General features: G+C 45.4%; 1 protein-coding gene across 8 annotated transcripts in view; it reads right to left on the reverse strand.

The window, feature by feature from the left end:
* The window catches only part of TULP4 (TUB like protein 4), a 227,918-nt gene that overhangs the window by 73,705 nt on the left and 136,068 nt on the right, over positions 1–18,145 (reverse strand). For all 8 annotated transcript variants that reach the window (XM_045080113.1, XM_045080112.1, XM_045080107.1 and 5 more), the window contains one exon: positions 6,553–6,681. In XM_045080113.1, the coding sequence (XP_044936048.1) occupies positions 6,553–6,681 (129 nt within the window). The remainder of the gene's footprint in view (positions 1–6,552; positions 6,682–18,145) is intronic.

Here is an 18,145-nt window from a genome sequence, read left to right on the forward strand (position 1 = left end):
GTCTAAAATGAATCTCTTGTAGGCAGCATATAGATGGGTCTTACTTTTTTATGCACTATGACACCCTATGCCTTTGGATTGGAGCATTTAGTCCACTTACAATCAGCATAATTATCAACAGATATGTATTTAGTGCTATTTTATTACCTGTTTTGTGGTTGTTTCTAAGATTTTTCTCTGGTCCTTTCTAGTCTTTGTCACTTCTGGTCTTTCTTTCCCACTAAGAGATCTGGTGCTAAACTTATGGGCCTTTCCTTGACAGTTAGGGACTTCTTTTGTCTTGCTGCTTTTAGGATTTTTTTTCTTTATCACTATATTTTGCAAATTTAACTACAATACGTCTGGTGTTGGCCTGTTTTTATCGATTTTGATGGGAGTTCTCTATGCCTCCTGGATTTGGACATCTGTTTCCTTCTCCAGATTAAGTTTTCAGCTATGATTTCCTCAAATAAACATTCTGCACCCTTTTCTCTCTCTTCTTCTTCTTCAGGACTCAGGGACTATGACATCAATGTTATTAGGTTAGATGGAATCACTATGTTTCCCAGCCTACTCTTACACTCCATAATTTTTCTTTTGTTCAGCTTCATTATTTTCCATAATTCTACCTTCTGGATCACTTAATTGTTCCTCTACTTTTTCTATCTTTGTGGTCATGACATCCAGTTGGTTTAGAATCTCAGATCCTGCATTTTTCATTTCTGTTTTTTAGCTCTTTTATCTCTGTGGTAAGGGTCTCCCTGAGGTCTTTTCTCAAGCCCAGTGAGCACCTTTATGACTGTTGCTTTAAATTCTGCACATTACTTAAATCTGTTTTGATTAGATCTCTGGCCATGACATTTTCTTATTCTTTCTTTTGGGATGAATTCCTTCATCCTGGCATTTTGTCTGGGTCTCTGTCTTCTTCTCTGTGTTAGAAAATCCTGTCATATTTCCAACTCCTGAGAGTAATGGATTTATGAAGAAGAGGTCATGTAATGTCCAGGGCCTGCTGCTTCAGGAAATGCCCCTGGTGTGTGCTGTATGCACTCTGCTGCTGTGTTTTGGCTGCTCTATCCCTCAGATCAGTCATTTACAGAGGCTCTTCCTTGTCTGCAATGGACAGTGTTTAGACCCTGGCCAGCGTGTGGTGAGTTTTAAGTAGGTGTACTTTGGTCTGCTTGTTAAATGAGACCAGATGCGACTTCCACTAGAAAAGAAGCCTTGCAGAACTCTCTGGTTGACAGAAATGGTGTGTATGTGTGGGCGGGGAGGGTTCCGATGGTCTTCTGGTGAAGGAACCCACTGAGCTGTCATTAGGCACACCTGGGAGAGACAACCAGAACCAGCAGAGCACAGGGGGGCAGGGCTTGGCGTCTGCAGGTTAGCCAGCCGGGGTCTGCGCTGTACTGTTTACTGAGGTTGGTTTATGCAGAGGGGCAGGGGAGGGGAATGGCACCAGCCAGCTCCTTTGTCCTGGGAGCGTGGAGCCCGTGCTTGCTGCTCTCAGGGAAGCCCTCCCAGAAGAGCAATTAATTTTCCTTCATGCGTCCATGTGTTTTTCATATCGCTGTTCTGACACTGTCTCTGGGTTGCTTGTCTGCCGGGAGCAGCGCAGTGCACTTTGGGCGCGATCCCAGCCAAGCTGGCTGACTTTCAAAACTCCAAACTTTAGGGACCTGATGTGATGGGGACCCGCACTGGTCTTCTGGTAGAGGGTCTCACTGTGCTGGGATGATCCAAGTTTGACCCAGAAAGGGTGTCACGCCAGAGCAGAGGGGCATGGGATCTGGAGCAAGGCAGGCCAAAGAGCCAGTGTCCACATTAGCCTCCTTTAGCAGGTGTCCCTGAGCCTATGCTGAGGGCAGGGGACAGAAATGGCAACGACCGGCTCTTCTGTCCCGAGAGGCGACGCCGCCTCTCACAGAGGCGCGCTAGGAAAGAGGAACAGTCTCTCTCTGTGACTTAGGTCAGCCTCGGATTCTGCCATCTGCCTCAGACTCCCTGTCTGCCTTCTCTCCAGGAGTAGGGCAGCGCCCTCGAGGCTCTATCCCAGCCTTGCCAAGACCTCTATGACTCCAGTCTTTGAGGCCCACTGGTTGCACAAAATCATGAAAATCAGCCTCTCTCATTTCCCCAACCAGTGGCTTTGGGGAAGTGTTCTCCTTGGACGACCCCACGCACTCTTCTCTCTCCCACCGTTCTTCAACCAGGGCTCCCTCTCCTCCGCAGGACCTGCGATCGGTTTCTCCTGCAAACCACATCTCTACACTCCCTGCCTTCCTTGGTGTGGCCTCTTTTCTCCCTCTAGCTGTACAGTTTGTTCTGTCAGCAATCAGATTGATTTCTTGGGTATTCAGAATTATTTGATTGATAATTATTTAGTTGTGTTCAAGGGACGAGGCAAGCCTAGGGTCCTCCTACTACGCCACCATCTTAGCTTGACCCCCTCCCCCCAATCTGTACTGTGTTTGTCGGAAAAAACCTACATGTAATGGACCTATGCCATTCAAACTGCAGTTGTTCAAGGGTCAACTGTATGTACAAATATCAAATTGTTATGCTGTATACCTGAAACTAATATAACGTTATATGTCAATTACATCTCAAGAGAAAAAAAAATAAAGACTATTGTTTCCCCTACTGAATTACCTTTTAATTGCCTTTGATTACCTGGTAATCTCTATAGTTATGCCTACCTTTCATTCATAAAACTGTTCCTGGGAAATGTATAACTTCCTTTAAAATTGGTGACATTACTGGATATATCACATTTTAGATAAAATATACTAAAGGGACACCAAAAAAACATGAACACTTGCTATTTTCCCAGCAGGGGTTACAGGTTACAGTGGTTAGCGTGTCCACACTGTGACAATGGATGGGTTTGTGAAACAGCCCTTCAACAGCTGGTGTGAGGTTACTGAAAAAAGTTGTTTCCTTAGTAGGGTAAACTCAAAACCTTGGTTTCACTGATCCTATGTTTTAGCTAACCACACTATTTCGTTTTTTCTTAAGAAAAATAAAAATATATTTTAGAGATAATTTAAAGGCTTTTCGTTTTGCAAAAGCAATGCTACTTATTTATATGGATTCTAACTCATTTACCTTGGTAGAGATTTGTACTAAAAAGAAAAACATCCTACTAGGGGGTGGAAGGGGATGGCCAGTGAAAAGAAGGTTCCCCAAGACTCCACCAGTCATGCAGTCGGAGAAAATGATAAGAAAGGATGTCTCCATGAACTCACTGGGTTTACTAAATTAGGTCAGCATAGAGTGACAGGAATATACCACGAATGGAAAAACAAGAAGAAGGGAACTGATACCCAGTGCTGTGAAGAAAATAAGCAGGAAGCCCCCCTCCTTCTGGCTGCCCAGTGAGCATGGCATCCGACGTGGATTAGCTGTGTCTGAGCACAAGCCTTGTCAGACCTCGGCCCGAGGCAGCTTTCATCACAACGGCCCATGCCTGTGCAGGGCACAGCCATCCTTGGTGACTAATCCTACACAACAATGCATGCACTGCTCTAGACCTGCTGCTGAAATAAAGGACTCATAATCGTTTCCTGAAAAAGAAACCATTAAGGCATCACTTAGCTTTGCCCAAGTGTTTCATTCCTTCGGGACAGTGCAAGTCACACTGTGGAACACGGATCCCCTGTCACTTCCTCTAAAATGAATTATTTTCCTCTGAGCAGATTTCAAGGATCCTTTTCCTCCAAGCACAGAACTGTCCTTCTTCCCAGCAGGTGCCATTTCAGGGGCACAGACAGCCACTGTTTCTTCAACCAGTGAGTCATCAGCCCCAGGGCGTGATGTTTCTTTACTCAGGTAAGTTCTGATGCCGACTCAATTTAAAGCAACCAAAACTTCCTGGGCAGTAAGTGTTCACTGCTGACAACTGTTCAGTGGGTTTCGAGGTTTGCAGAATCAGGATTCCAAACAAGAAAAATTCTATAAAAATCCGGATCAGGTCACAGATGCAGCGGGTACGCTCCGCGCGTGGCACGGACAGGTATCCGTGAGAGTCCGGGGGCTTCCGGCTCCTCTACGGTCCGTGTAAGTTCATTCACCTCCAGCTCTGAATTCATCCTCCCTTTCTCATTTCTGAAGCACTTTTTTGGTGCCAGATTCTCAATGAAAAGAAAAGCTGAGGGATGTGGTGGTAGTGGAAACCACACAGCTGCTCTACGGGGATGACAGAAGGTCCCATCCTTCGAGAGGCTGCCGCCAGGATAAAACAGTGTGGCACCAGCAATGCTTGGTGGAGGGGCTGGACTCTCGACGGTAGTGAAGTCTGAGCTCTTTCGGATACTGTGAATACATGCATTTCTGCTAAAAGAGAAAAAAGCGTCTTGCCTGGGAGGAAGACAGTGTGACAGAGTGTTCTGGACTCAGACCTGGCCTCAGATTCCGCTTTACCACCCAAGAAGTTCCCCAGGCAGCTTACTCAACCTCCCTGACCAGGGTTTGTTCCTTCCATTAACTGAAAATGGCATCTGCCCAGGAGGAGTCCTGTGGAGACCGAGAGACAACATGTGAAAACGACGAGCAGTCGGAGTCTGTCCTAGCTTCTCTTTGTGGCTTTTCTCAGAGCAATGCGTTAGAGACCTTTAGTTGTCCAAAGTCTGAAGGCACGTCAGACTTGACCACTGGACCTAAGGAAAAGAGTTCACGCTCTGGTGGGTGGGGGAATGAGAGTGTTTTAGAGACCCTTACACATGAAGTCAGAGACGTCTCCTCTTCACAGAAAGCCACAAAGTGCTGCTGCCTCAAGGCCTGAAGACAGTCTTGGTGATGACAGTATGACTATTTTTTTTTTTCAAGATTTTAATTTATTTATCTATCTATTTGAGAGAGAGAGAGCGAGCGCGCATGCACGTGCGAGTTGGGGGAAGAGCAGAGGGAGAGAATCTCTCAAAGAACCCTCATGAGCACAGAGCCCAGTGCGTGACCCAGCTTCCCGACCCCAAGATCACGACCTGAGCCAAAACCAAGGGTCAGAGGCTCAACCAACTGAGCCACCCAGGCGCCCCCGACATTTTGGCTGCTATTTAAGGGCAGGTACCTTCTGCGGTCAGGGGTATGAGGTCGCAGTGCCTCCTAATACTATAGGCACTAGAGCAGTAAGCAGTGACAACTGTCATGTACAGTGCCCAAAGTACTTTCTACATTTCATCTTACTTAATCCTTCTAGCGATCCTCTGAGGCAGGTAGCATTAGAGTCGCTATGCTACAGATGAGAAGACTGAGGCACCGAGAAGAAGTATCCCCTACTGAGAAATCACAGAGTGAGACTCTTGGTCTTGCTGTCTGACTCCAGAGCCCACCTCCTTGACCACAATGTCTACTGTCTGGGTGGCATGAACTTCTCATGGCCACAGAGATTTCCACATCTGTGGCTCTATTTCACAGTGGCTGGTTAGCAGTCACAGGGCAGGTTCTGAGGCTTCCTTTTTTCACTCCATGGAGGTACACAGGAGACTGGTGCAGCCTTTTGAGTCAGTCAAAATGGTCACATTTACACATTTACAAATACATGAATTCACTCAAAAAGAATGTTCTCTTTTACCTAAGGGTAGATTTGTCTTCCGTGATGACAACTTACATTGTTAGAACATTAGCAACTGCTAATGGATCTTTGCTCCTTGCAATTTTGCGTCACCTCATTAGTCGTATCTTTAAACATGGGGAGCTCGTAGCTTATTTAAGCAACAGATGGGAGAAAAGAGGGTGAGAATCCACTTCCTCAGAAATGTAAAGAAAGGCAGTCCCAGGGAAACCATCCCCGGATCAGGAAAAACAGTCTAAGACAGCCCTCATGGAGAAAGGTTCCATGAGGACTGGATTCTGAAGCCAGAGTTCTGTCAAATCCCGGGGATGAGACCTGTGTCCCTAAGAACACAAGACAAGACGCGGAGCTCCATACGGCCCATCCTCACAGGGGGAAGAGGGAAGAGCCAGATCTGTACCAGAAACCAGAAGAATCTCTGGAGCAGGTTTAAAAATAGCATCACTCAGCAGGGAGTCCCTAGAGTGCCTGTTTTCCTCAGAGCAGAGACAAATTTGTATCAGAAAGGAAGAGCTGAGGGGTGACAACAGGTGGCCACGCTAATTGAAACCTGACAGAAGAGAGTGTTAAAAACTCAGCTTGACGAGGAGGTTGTGAGAACAGTTCCGTGTGGAGCTCCCTGCAAGAAAACTATGAAGATTACAACACAGGGAAAGTACCTTTCAAAGGGAGCAGAAAAGTGATATGCCATAAGCACTTCAGAGGATCCAAATTTAACATGTAATCACAACAATGAATGGTAAAAAATGATTTCACAGATTTAATTAAAGCTTAAAACTTGGAGAGTTCTCACAACAACAGAATAGTTGAATAGAGAAGAATGATCGTTCTCTTTTTATCAAGTGATACACTTGAGAGGAATGAAAAGCAGGATTCTACTATTAACTTCTATTTACTTCTACTCCACCTATTTCTGGAAGGAGCTCCCATTTGCCCTGGAATACGTGCTCTGCATTCTCTCTCCAGCAATGTCTCACTGGAAGAGACTCCTGCCCACTCACCTGAGCCCCTCGATCGTTGACCAATTCCACAGACCACCTCCCTTCATACTGAATCCACACAAATATCCCTCCATCTGCGTCACACGTGGCCAGCTTCTGGTATGGCTCATTCCATCTCACCAGCACAACCTAGAAAATAACCAAGAAGGTATTTACCACAGGGAATGAAGCGGTGGGCCAGGAGCAGGTCTCTGAAGAGAGGAGACCAGAACTGAAGAGAAGGCATCGTCAAAGGGAATGAATGGCTGAGGGAAGCTGTGGGGATCAGCAGGGGGACAGGGCACAGCCACAGGGGGCAGAATCACAGGGAACTAGACGCCCATGACAAGGCTTCCTGACAAACGACAGACACCTGGGCAAACAATAAGCTGTGGCACAAAACTGCCCATTGCCAGAAAACAGAGAGGAAGCCCTGCCTCTGACAAGTGCAAGAACAGTTCAGAATTGAAACAACTTAGAAAAAAATACAGTTGGCATGTCTAAGTATTTCATACTTACCAGAGAGGAAATACAAAGAATTAAAAGCTTCAAAACCTATGAGTTGTAACAACTTAATTTTTTAATTTGAAAAATTCTGATCCTGGAAAAATCACTCTCATCTTCCTCAACTATCACTCCTTCATCCCAAAGGTGGCCTCTCTGGTGGGTGGTCTGTGTGATCAGGGGAATGCCCAAGGAGTCTGAGGGCAGGGCTCACAGAGCCCAGTAAAACCCGTCAGTACACATGGCTATGAGGTGGGCCCGGGAGCCCACGAACTACAAAACAATACCCTGCCTTCACTGTGGGAAACGTTTCCCAGGTGTCACCCCACTGGCCTATGCTGGTGATCGTGAGGATCCCATTCGTTCAGTCAGACGTCTGGTCTGCACTTACTACGTTCACAATGTGTGACGCTATGTGACCAATGCCCCGACGGAGAGCACCCGGCCCCACACACGAAGGTAAAAGTCCATCTGAGAGTCAGGACATCCACGGATGCACAGACATACACGGATGTGTGTCTGTCACACGAGCACTGTCGTTAACCAGCCCGAGCACAGCCACTGCTCATAAGAAAAGATCTGAACCCCATCTCCCCCCAGGACCTCACTTCATGACCCTGAGGAACAGGCAGCACCAGTGTAAATGGTCTCCAATTGTAAAACAGCAAACAAGTAAGGCCAAGGACAGGCTGTCAGGGACCTCTGTAATGGCCTGACCCCTCCTCAAACCCCCATCCCCCACTGCGTCCAAACCAGACTCACACGAAAGTCCTGTTGCTTCTCAAACCTGTGCCAAGGGCACACCTGATTTTAGGTCTTTCAGTTGGTTTTCAGGGACCAGAGAGCTGTAGAGGCCCCCAGCCTTGGTTTGCCACACTTGGTGGCATCAGCGCTGGTTGCAAGATGCATAAAAAAAATGCAAGAGGAAATTATTACCCCCTTAAAACGTAAGGACACTGCAGTTCTTTTTTAAAACTCTGCAAAAAAATAAAAAAATAAAAAACAGCCGTGAGATTGCAATCCTTTGAGACCTGGCAATCACAAGACAAATCTCACCTAGTTGATGGCTTCCCTGCCAAAGCCAGCTTGCACGGACGCAGACGCCAACCACGCCCTCGGCAGCCGCATCCCGCTCTCTCCCCGCTGGACCCACCGCCTCCCTCTGGCACAGCTCTGCAAGCGCGGCATGGCCACCATCCTCACTGACCGCTGGTTTACACGCTCGCCTCCCCGCTGAGCTGGGCGTCCGAGGAAAGGGACAGAGGCCGGCTCATCTCTGAATACTGACACACAGTAATTCAGAGTGTGCTGGGCCAAAAAGTAATACATAATTAGAAGTCATGATCCTTATTCAATTATATCTTTGAACTGTAAAAGGTTATTGACAACGACATCCAGAAGGTGATTTTCAATGTCCAAAGGCATTTTAATGACAGCCAACAGCGCCAGCCTGCCTCCCTACGACAGTCTGTAGGTGCTGAGGGAAGAGATTAAGACATCTTTGCACTCGCGGAGTTCAGGTCACTCAACAGACCAATATAGTGCTCTAATACAGGCAGGGACTGAGTTGTGAACATACACGGGAAGAGGCCTCAACCCAGGTGGACTGCAGGAGGGGGAAACAAACCCAGATTCATTTTTTAAGTCCAGTTTTTTAAACTTTCTATTTAAAAAATAAACAAAAATAAAATTCTCTATATAAATTACTGATCTAGTTAAGAAAAATCCAGTAACATCATCATCAACAGAAGTCTTTAGAGGACAATGAATGTGTCATGAAGTTTGGAATTTCCAAACAATCAAGGCCAGCTCCATAGACTTCTCTCAGCCTCACGACGACTTGGCCTGAGCACTGCAATCCACAGGCGTGCGTGTAGCTCCGATTTGGGCCTTCGAGACTCACAGGCACTGCTGAAGCCCACGGTCATGACTGTACTTCAGAATGGCCACCGTAAGATGGAGTATGACAAAGAAGAGCATGATATTCACAACTGAGCAGTTTTTAAATTATTTCCTCAAGTTAACACAGAGCCCATTCGTTTGCCCCGCCCTTCCCTGTAGATAACATTTGATGACAAGGTGTCTTATTTTAGAAAAGAAAGGTTGGTCACATTTTCTGTACTTTTGCTTTTCTGCCTTGATCATCCATTGCCAGGTTTGGCTGAATGTTAAGTTAACATCAGTAACAAAAGCCTCTTCTTCATGAAAACCGCCATGGAGTCACAGCACGACACAGACACAAGAGAGCAAAGACCAAAAATATTTTGGTTATTTTTCACTTTAAAGATTTCTTGGCTTTGTGACAACACAGTAGTAGTTGTTGAATAAATAAAGGGTACACAAACTTAGTTTCATCTTTTTGTAATTCTGGATCCGCGCAGGAGCAACAGGGAACGGGAACGCAGACTCGGTCCACACATCTCTGCTGTGGGTTCTAACAAGTGTAGCTGGTTTCTCTAAATTAGAGAAAAAAATCTTTCCAATGATTCTTTGTTATAATGATAAGTGTATCTAAAATTCATATCATTTCTAAAACTCATTTTGTTTCACTAAATGTATGTAAACTTAAGCTGTTTCCCTGGATTAGAATTCTCATTTCCTCTCTCTACAATTCACGGCTGCCGCCTTATCTCCCAGTAGCTTATTTCCTGTTCTCCAAATCCTTCCAGTCTAGCCGGCAAAGCCAGGACATACCAGAGTGCTGAGAAACTACCAGCTAGGGGTCCAGTGGCCCGCATTACGTGGCAGGATGCTCAGCCTCTGTCCAGAGATGCGAAGGCAGAGCTCTCCTTCTCTCGGTCAAGGAAAAGGGGCTCCAGCTTACTCTGGGCACTAAAAAAGTTGGGCATTGAGGGCACTAGCTGAAGGGTGTGTTCTACTAAAAAGTCAGAAGATAAGTTAAATACTGATACAGGTCTTCAATTATTCAAAAAAAAGTGCCAACCTGTCGCTCTCTCCAATGTTAGACGAACATTCTATCATTTTATAGTTATTGTTATTAATAAATATTTATTGATAACTATTAAAGGTATAGAAATCTACATTAAAAATACAGAGCAGATCTGCTGAAAGTCTATTTGGGATATAAGGTAAGGCTCGCATTTCCTACACCCCATCTATTTTTAGGGAGAACAAACAAGTATCAGTTAACCCATCTCAAAGATGTTTATCTTTTCAGGCAGAAACTTTTTAAATGGTGTTGGGAGACACAAATATTATATTTTATAGAAATATATAGGAAACCATTTCAGTGAATGACCAGTATCACCAACATTTGGAAGTATTTCCCTCAACCTAAAAAGAATGTAACTTGAACAAGTACTAAACACAAACAGCTCGGGTAATAAATCCCTGTGATTATCACCATTCCGTTTTTCTTATCCTGTGATTTTTGTTCAGTGAAACAGAAGTAAGTTCAATTGTGCCAGCTTAAGTTTACATACATTTAGTGAAACAAAATCAGTTTTAGAAATGATATGAATTTTAGATACACTTATCATTATAACAAAGAACCAAAAGCATCTTGAAATGGAAGCTGGAAAAAAGTGAACTTGCAGAGTGGTTTTCTAGACGGATGCCCACCAGCACCCGGGCCTGAAATGCTCTAGGGGGCGTGCAGGCTCTGGACCTGGGTCCTGGCGGGGGAACTCACCAGACTTGGCCAATTCACTGACTGGCCTGGGGTTCTCTCCTGCGCATGGGGCAGCAGCAACACATCCTTCTGTTGTGTATGAGGAACACGTTGAGAAAGAACTTTGTACAGTTCCAGGCACATAGCAAACAGCCCATCAGTGAGAGCTCTGTGTTTTTCAAGTGTGAGCTAAAACTTCCAGAATATAGAGACTTGCTAGCACAGTATTTACATGTACAGTTTCCTCTTCTCTGATAGAAGATAAACGGTTGGGAAGTCAGTCCCTCTTCCCAGGCCCACTCCCCACCCAATTCTGTACCTAAAAAATCACTACCACCACCTACTTCTTAGCACCTTTGGCCTAAAATACCCCTCTGCCCTTTGACACTGTGGTAACGCCTTCCCTGACATTGCTATAGCTCCCTCTTGCCACTTCCACAGTTCCTTCCACAGTGTTCATACCCTGCATTTGCTCCCTCAAACATCCCGGCTCCTCACTGCCTGAGGACGTATTGCTTTCCTGGTCCTGGAGCCCAGCACTGTGCCAGGCACTCAGTGGATATTCCACAAATCTTTCTAAACTGAACTACTCCTGAATGATGATTAACCATATTTCTGTAGAATTTTATAATATTCTCTCTCAACAATAAGATTAGTTAAGATTAGTTCAAATGAGGGGCGCCTGGGTGCCTCAGTTGGTTAAGCATCTGTCTTCAGCTCAGGTCATGATCTCAGGATCCTGGGGTGGAGCTCAGCATGAGGCTCCCTGCTTCTCCCTCTCCCCGCCCCACCCCGCTCCTGCTCTCTCTTGTTCTCTGTCTCACACAAATAAATACAACCATTTTAAAAAAAAACAAGATTAGTTCAAATAAGATTTTTTTGGGGAGGTACCAGCTTGTGACAAAATTCATATACCATATAATTCACCCACTTAAAATGTACAATTTAATGGTTTTACTGTATCTACAGAGCTATGCAACTATCACAGTAAATTTTAGAACATTTTCATCAACCCCCCAATAATCTCCCCACTAGGCCTAGGCAACCACTAATTTTCTTTCTGTCTGTACTCATTTGCCTATTCTGGACATTTCACACAAATGCAATCATACAACATGTGGCCTTCTGTGGCTGGCTTCTTTCACTCTGCATAATGTTTTCAAGGCTTATCCATGTTGTCAGCATGGAACAGGACTAACTTCCTTTCCATGGCCACATACTATCCCATTGTGTGGATACATCACACTGTGTCCATCCACTCAGCTGATAAACATCCGGGTTATTTCCATTGTTTGGCTATTATGAATAATATTCCTAGGAACATTTCTGTACAAGTCTTTGTATGGACACGTTTTTCTTGGGTATATGCCTGGGAGTGGAGGTGCTGGGTCAAATGACAATTCTGTGTTTACCTTCTGGAGGAACTGTTTTCAAAAGTGGCCGCACCAACTCACATTCCCAGCACCAGCACCACCGGGTGGTAAAGGTTCCAGTTTCTCCACCTTTCTTTCCAAACTTGCTATTATGTCTTTCTTAGTACAGCCATCCTAGTGGGTGCCCAGTGGTTGTGATTTGCACTTTACTGACAGCTAATAATGTTGAGCATCTTTTCAAGTGTTTATTGGGATTTATATATCTTGGCTGAAGAAGTGTCTATTCAGATCCCTTGCACCCCCTTTTTTTTAAAGGATTTTATTTACCTATTTGACAGACAGAGACATAGCGAGAGAGGGAACACAAGCAGGGGGAGTGGGAGAGGGAGAAGCAGGCTTCCCGCAGAGCAGGGAGCCCAATGTGGGACTTGATCCCAGGACCCTGGGATCATGACCTGAGCCGAAGGCAGATGCTTAATGACTGAGCCACCCTCCCTTGCACCTTTTTAATTCAGTTATCTTTTTTCTTACTGAGTGGGAGAAGTTCTTTCTAAGCCCACTGAAACACTGACCATATCTGGAAAAATAAAACAAAAAACAAAAAACAAAAAACAACAACTTCAGCTTTTATTCCCATATAGTCTTATTTCCCTCACTTAAATGTCGATAAATCCAGTCCTCATTCATGCATTCATCTAGTTCGAGTTGTTGATGAAGAACTCCAAGAAGGCAATGACCAGAGACAATAAAGGAATTCAGAGAACACAGGTCAGCAGCCAGAGCCTAGAATCCAGGGACCACAGGGCCTCTGAATACTTCTGAATGGGAATGCGCTGGGGGATGCCCTTCTCAGACACAGCTTCTCTAGGACTCTTCACAGGAAACTCACAGCTACACATTCCATCCTGCACTGACTGAGGTTTCAAAGCCCCTTACCATGAGGAACTTGCTAGTTGTTTCCAGCATCATTTCCCACTTATTCTCACAAATCTGTACAGGGTGTAGACAGTAGTATTGGCCTTGGCCAATTTAGAGCTCACACAGCCATTCAGTCTCACCAGGAGGAAAGGGAAGCTAATGGGGTGGAGAGGCCTGCCTGAGGTCACACAGCAGGTTCCAGGTGGGTCAGGGTCCGGGCCAGAGCCGCAGTCTCCTTGCCTATTCTGGGCACTTGTCTCCATTCCACCAGACTGGCCCGTAGCCATCTGTCACTCAGCGTCACCTAGGTGCTCACAGGGACACCCTCAGACGGAATAGAGGCTTTGCCCTCAAGTAGCACGTGACACAACACCCGGAGAAGCTCCTCCACTTTTCCTTTCTTATTAGTAAGCATGCAGTCCTGCTATCTATCCTACCTCTGGGATGCATACATTTCTGAAAAACAACTTTTATCAACAAATTCTGTTCTGATAGAAGAAAACAAAAATCACATTAAGAAGAAATAAACTAAAATGTTAGCATTAGTAGATTATAATTTTTATCAGAATTTTTCCCAAAATGAACATATTTCAGCTTTTCGTAACCCCTTGACAGGAAACTTGAACAATTTCTTTTAGCAGTAATAATGATAATCAATAGTTTGCATACATTAGCTTATTTTGTCTTTGCAAGTGTCTTAGAAGGAGGTATTACCATTACTATAACCTTCCCATTTTATACATCAAAAAGGCAGAGCTGAGAGAAGGTGCAAATCTCCCCAGACTTTTTATTTTTTATTTTTTTTTAAAGATTTTATTTATTTATTTGACAGAGAGAAATCACAAGTAGGCAGAGAGGCAGGCAGAGAGAGAGAGAGGAGGAAGCAGGCTCCCTGCTGAGCAGAGAGCCCGATGCGGGACTCGATCCCAGGACCCTGAGATCATGACCTGAGCCAAAGGCAGCGGCTCAACCACTGAGCCACCCAGCCACCCTCCCCAGACTTTTTAAAAAAACATTTTAAAAACTAGGCAATATTTATGACATATATAAAAGAGTGAATTAAAAAAAAAATAATAACTTTTATCTCCTCAAAGCACTTTCCCCATTCAGCTTAGGAAAATACCAGCAGGGCAATCTTAAAGCCCCTGTGTGTTCTTCCCACACCTCAGCCTTCCTCCTCTAAGGAAAAAATGCTTTCCTGGGTAGTTCATGTTTTCAATTCACATGCATTTTCGTACTTACATATTGTATGAATATATCGTCACTTAAATATTCTCTTTTAAAATCTTAAATATTATAGAAAAATTTTAACATACACCAAAGAAATATAACTAGGATAATAACCTTCCATGTGCCCATCACCCAGCTTTTAAAATGTACATCTCTGCATGTTTTCAAGCTTTAAGAAACTATGTGTTCTACAACTCGGTGTCGTATTGTGAAGTTCACTCCGATAGACAGCTCTAACTCATTCATGTTCACCGTGTGAATATACCACAATTTATTTATTCGTTCTCTTGCTGATAAGCATCCAGGCTGCCTCCTTCTTCCTTCCTGCTTCTCCTAACAATCCTGCTCAAGGACATTCCCCTACAAGCGTCCCTGTGAACGAGTGCTGTTCGGGGTAAGTGGACTAAAGGCCCATGCAGACCTTTACAGACCTCACCAGCTTCCCTTCCAGAAAGACCAGAGCAGCCGATGCCCTATCAGCACCTTACCTTTGCCTTGTTTCCTACCTGATGACGCCAGACTCTTCAGTTTCTTCCAGTCTGACAGGTATAAAATCATGTATCTTGTTTCTGGTTTTTATTTATCTCCAGACTTAGAGTCTCTCCAGCTTGGAAGGTCTTAGTGCTCTCATGCTCTGATAAGACATGTCAAGGTTTTTTCCTTCTCCCCAGTCTCCTCCACTGGGCTTAGGGAACAGAATAACTCCATCCCACACCATGCTCTCCACCAACTACACCTGGCTCCCTGATCGCCGCCAAGAAGAAACCGAGTCTCGGGGATGCAGAAGTTGTTACTAGGCACCTGCTACACACACAAGGCCTTGTGAGGGCTGAGAAGAGAGAAGGCACAGCCGTGCCTCTGAGAAGCACAGACCGCAGCCCCAGAAGAACGGGGGTAGATGGGGAAGGTGGCAGATTCTGGCTGGCCACAGTTGTGATCAGTTTTGAGTAGATTCACATAATTCCTGTGTCTTCTTCATTCCTCTTTGGCCACTTGCTCCGGCCTGAACAGTGAACGGTGCAGGGCCTGCCTGGAGAGCCCCTGAGACGGGAGGCCGAGGAGGGGCAGCTGTGGCTTTGGGTGGATCAGAAGAGAGGCTGTAAAACCCAGAGCTGAGCCCGCCAGAGCTAACCACAGGGCTTCTTCCCCACCCAGCACAAGGAAAGCCTCAAAGTTGGTGCAGGAGTTCCTTCAACGTGCAGGCAAGTGTCACCGCCTCTGTGACAACTAAGAGCCCCCTCCTTCGTGCCGCGCAGGCCCTCTGCTGGTCTCTCGCCCCGCTGTGCTCTCATCACATCCCTGAGCCCCGCACTAGAGGCAGCCTCCTCCTGTCTGATGTGGCCCAGGTTCAGGACCCTTACCCAGTGGAGCCGGGACTGGGGACAGGAAGAGCATCCCCGCTGTGGGAAGAACACCCACCATGAGGGAGCCCCAGGCGGTCGGGAAAGGGGAGGACAGCGAGCTACCACTTACTACGGTGCTTTCCTCATTCCTCAACAAACCCTCCATGTGTGGCGTCTTTAGTTAGAGCCTGAGAAAGGGATCCTTGTGCATGTAATAATGGTTTACCGTGGTTTCTCCAGAGTGCTCCCAGGAAGGGGTGTTGGCTGGGGAGCAGCTGACTCAACCTGATCTCAGCAGAGCTCCAGGCTGTGATTTGCACCACAGATGCTCCCACTTTGAGGCAAGGGACAGCTTCTGTACCCCTCTGGGGGTCAGTCCTTGGCTGCTGGCTGCTGGGTGGGATGGGCTGTTGGGACATCCAGTTATTCCAGAAGGATGTGAGCCAAAGCAGCCGGCACTCATAGTGGCCACCACCTGTGGTTTCCACTACTCTTTCCAGCCTTCTCTCTGCTAGCTCTTCCTCCTCCATCCTCTGCTGGGGAGCAACAGGGCTCTGTCCCGACCCTCCTCTCCTCTTCCTATCTGATTTCCTAGTGATCTAGTCTCATCTTTAAACCCAAACATCGATGATCTCCAAATTCTTCCTTCAATTCCTTACTCTACATCCTATTCAAGATCTCTACCTGGATGCCTAACCGACAACACAAACTTAACACGTCCCTAATGGTTCTCTGGACTGATTTTCCTATCAGGCTGCTCCTCCTCGGTGTTCTCCGGTCCCATGAAGGGCCCCATCTGCTTCCTGCGTCACAGACAGCAAAGCAGACTCCCTTCCCTGCCTCTCAGTGTCACCAGCTGGGACGGTGGCGGGGAGGCATCTGGGCAGAGACATAGTGCTGATCCCCAGGCTCAGGCAAGGCTTCCCGCAGTGCTCACGTCCCTCCGTGCTGGTGAAGTAATCGGCTGAAGAAAAGCAGCCAGTGCAAAGGAGATCACTCTTCGCTTGATCTTTACCATTGCAGTTGTTTGAACAGTGGTACTAGGTCCTACATGCTTTTTAGATATGAGTTTAATGCTCACAAAAAAAGAATTCCCTTGCCTAACTAGGAACTAGGAAGGAACTCAAAGAAAGGAACTGTAAATGCGTTTGAAGACACTGATACACTATATAAGAGGGGCTCTTGAAGCTACTGCCAAAGGGTAAACAACTCTTTAGAGTTCCAAATAAACTTTAAATTTTAGAAGAGTTTTAGATTTACGGAATAATCACCAAGATAGTACAAAGGTTCCACATGCCCCACAGCTAGTCCCCATTATTAACATGCTACATTACAATAGTGTAGTTGTCACTATTCATTGGCCAATATGAATATATTATTACAGACTGAAGTTCATACTGTTTTCATTAGTTTTAATCTGGTGTCTTTTATCTGTTCCTGGATCCCATGTAGAATACTGCAATTCACTGCCATGCCTCCCTAGGCTCCTCTTGACTATGACACTTTTTCTGACATTCCTTGTTTTTGGCGACCTTGACAGTTTTAAGGAGGACTCATGAGATATTTTGTTAATACCTGAGATTTGTCTGATGTTTTCCCATTCTAGGCTGAAGGTAAGGGTTTAAGAAGGATGACCAGAGGTGAAGTGCCCTTCCAGTCACATCACATCATTGGGTGTATACTCTCAATGTCACTTATCAATGTTATTACCTTCACGCACCTGCCGGAAGTAGCGTTTGTCAGGTTTCTTCACTGACATGTTACTCTTTCTCCCCCCTTTCCACACCATGCTCTCTGGACGGGAGTGACCACAGGCAGCCTACACTTAGGGGTAGTGGATTATGCTCCACCTCCTGGAGGGGGGTATCTACATAAGTTAGTCATAATTTCTCTGCCTGGGAGATTTGCCTATTCTTCTCCATTTGTTTAGTTATTTTATCAGTATGGACACCTGGATATGTACTTTACAGTTTGGGTTATAATCCAATACTATTCTATTATTTCATTGCTCCAATTTTTCCAGCTTTGGCCACTAGGAGCTCTTTTGGTTAGCTCCCATGTCCCTCTGACATATGCCCATCACTGCATGGTTTTGTTTTGTTTTTTGAGCAGCACGTTACTTTCTGACACTACACAATGCTCCAGATTTATTATGTATATTTCCTGTTTCAGTTCTTGAATTACACATTTCTCCACAGAGTGTGGTTTCTTTTATTAGAAAATGGTATGACGAACCAAGATCTGAGTGCTAGACCTAAAAAAACAAGATCTACGTGTGCTCACTGTTGCTAGAATGGTAAATAGCTTTTGATACCAAAAAAAAAAAAAAAAACCAAAAAACAAAAAACCATCAACATGTTATAAACCTGGGACATCTAGTTATTCCAGAAGGCAAGGCAAATACAAAAAGGCCTCTAGAACTTGAGGCACTTGGGTGGCTCAGTTAGTTAAGTGTCCAACTCTTCATTTTGGCTCAAGTCATAATCTCAGGATTGTGGGATCAAGCCCTGCACTGGGCTCTATGCTGGGTATATAACCTCCTTACAATTCTCTCTCTTCCTCTGCCCCTCCCCACAAAGAAGAGACAAAGTTCTCTAGGACCAACCTGAAGGGGT

This window comes from Mustela putorius, unplaced genomic scaffold, assembly GCF_011764305.1.
Source record: "Mustela putorius furo isolate JIRA1106 unplaced genomic scaffold, ASM1176430v1.1 tig00000450_pilon_pilon_pilon, whole genome shotgun sequence".
Lineage (NCBI taxonomy): Eukaryota > Metazoa > Chordata > Mammalia > Carnivora > Mustelidae > Mustela > Mustela putorius.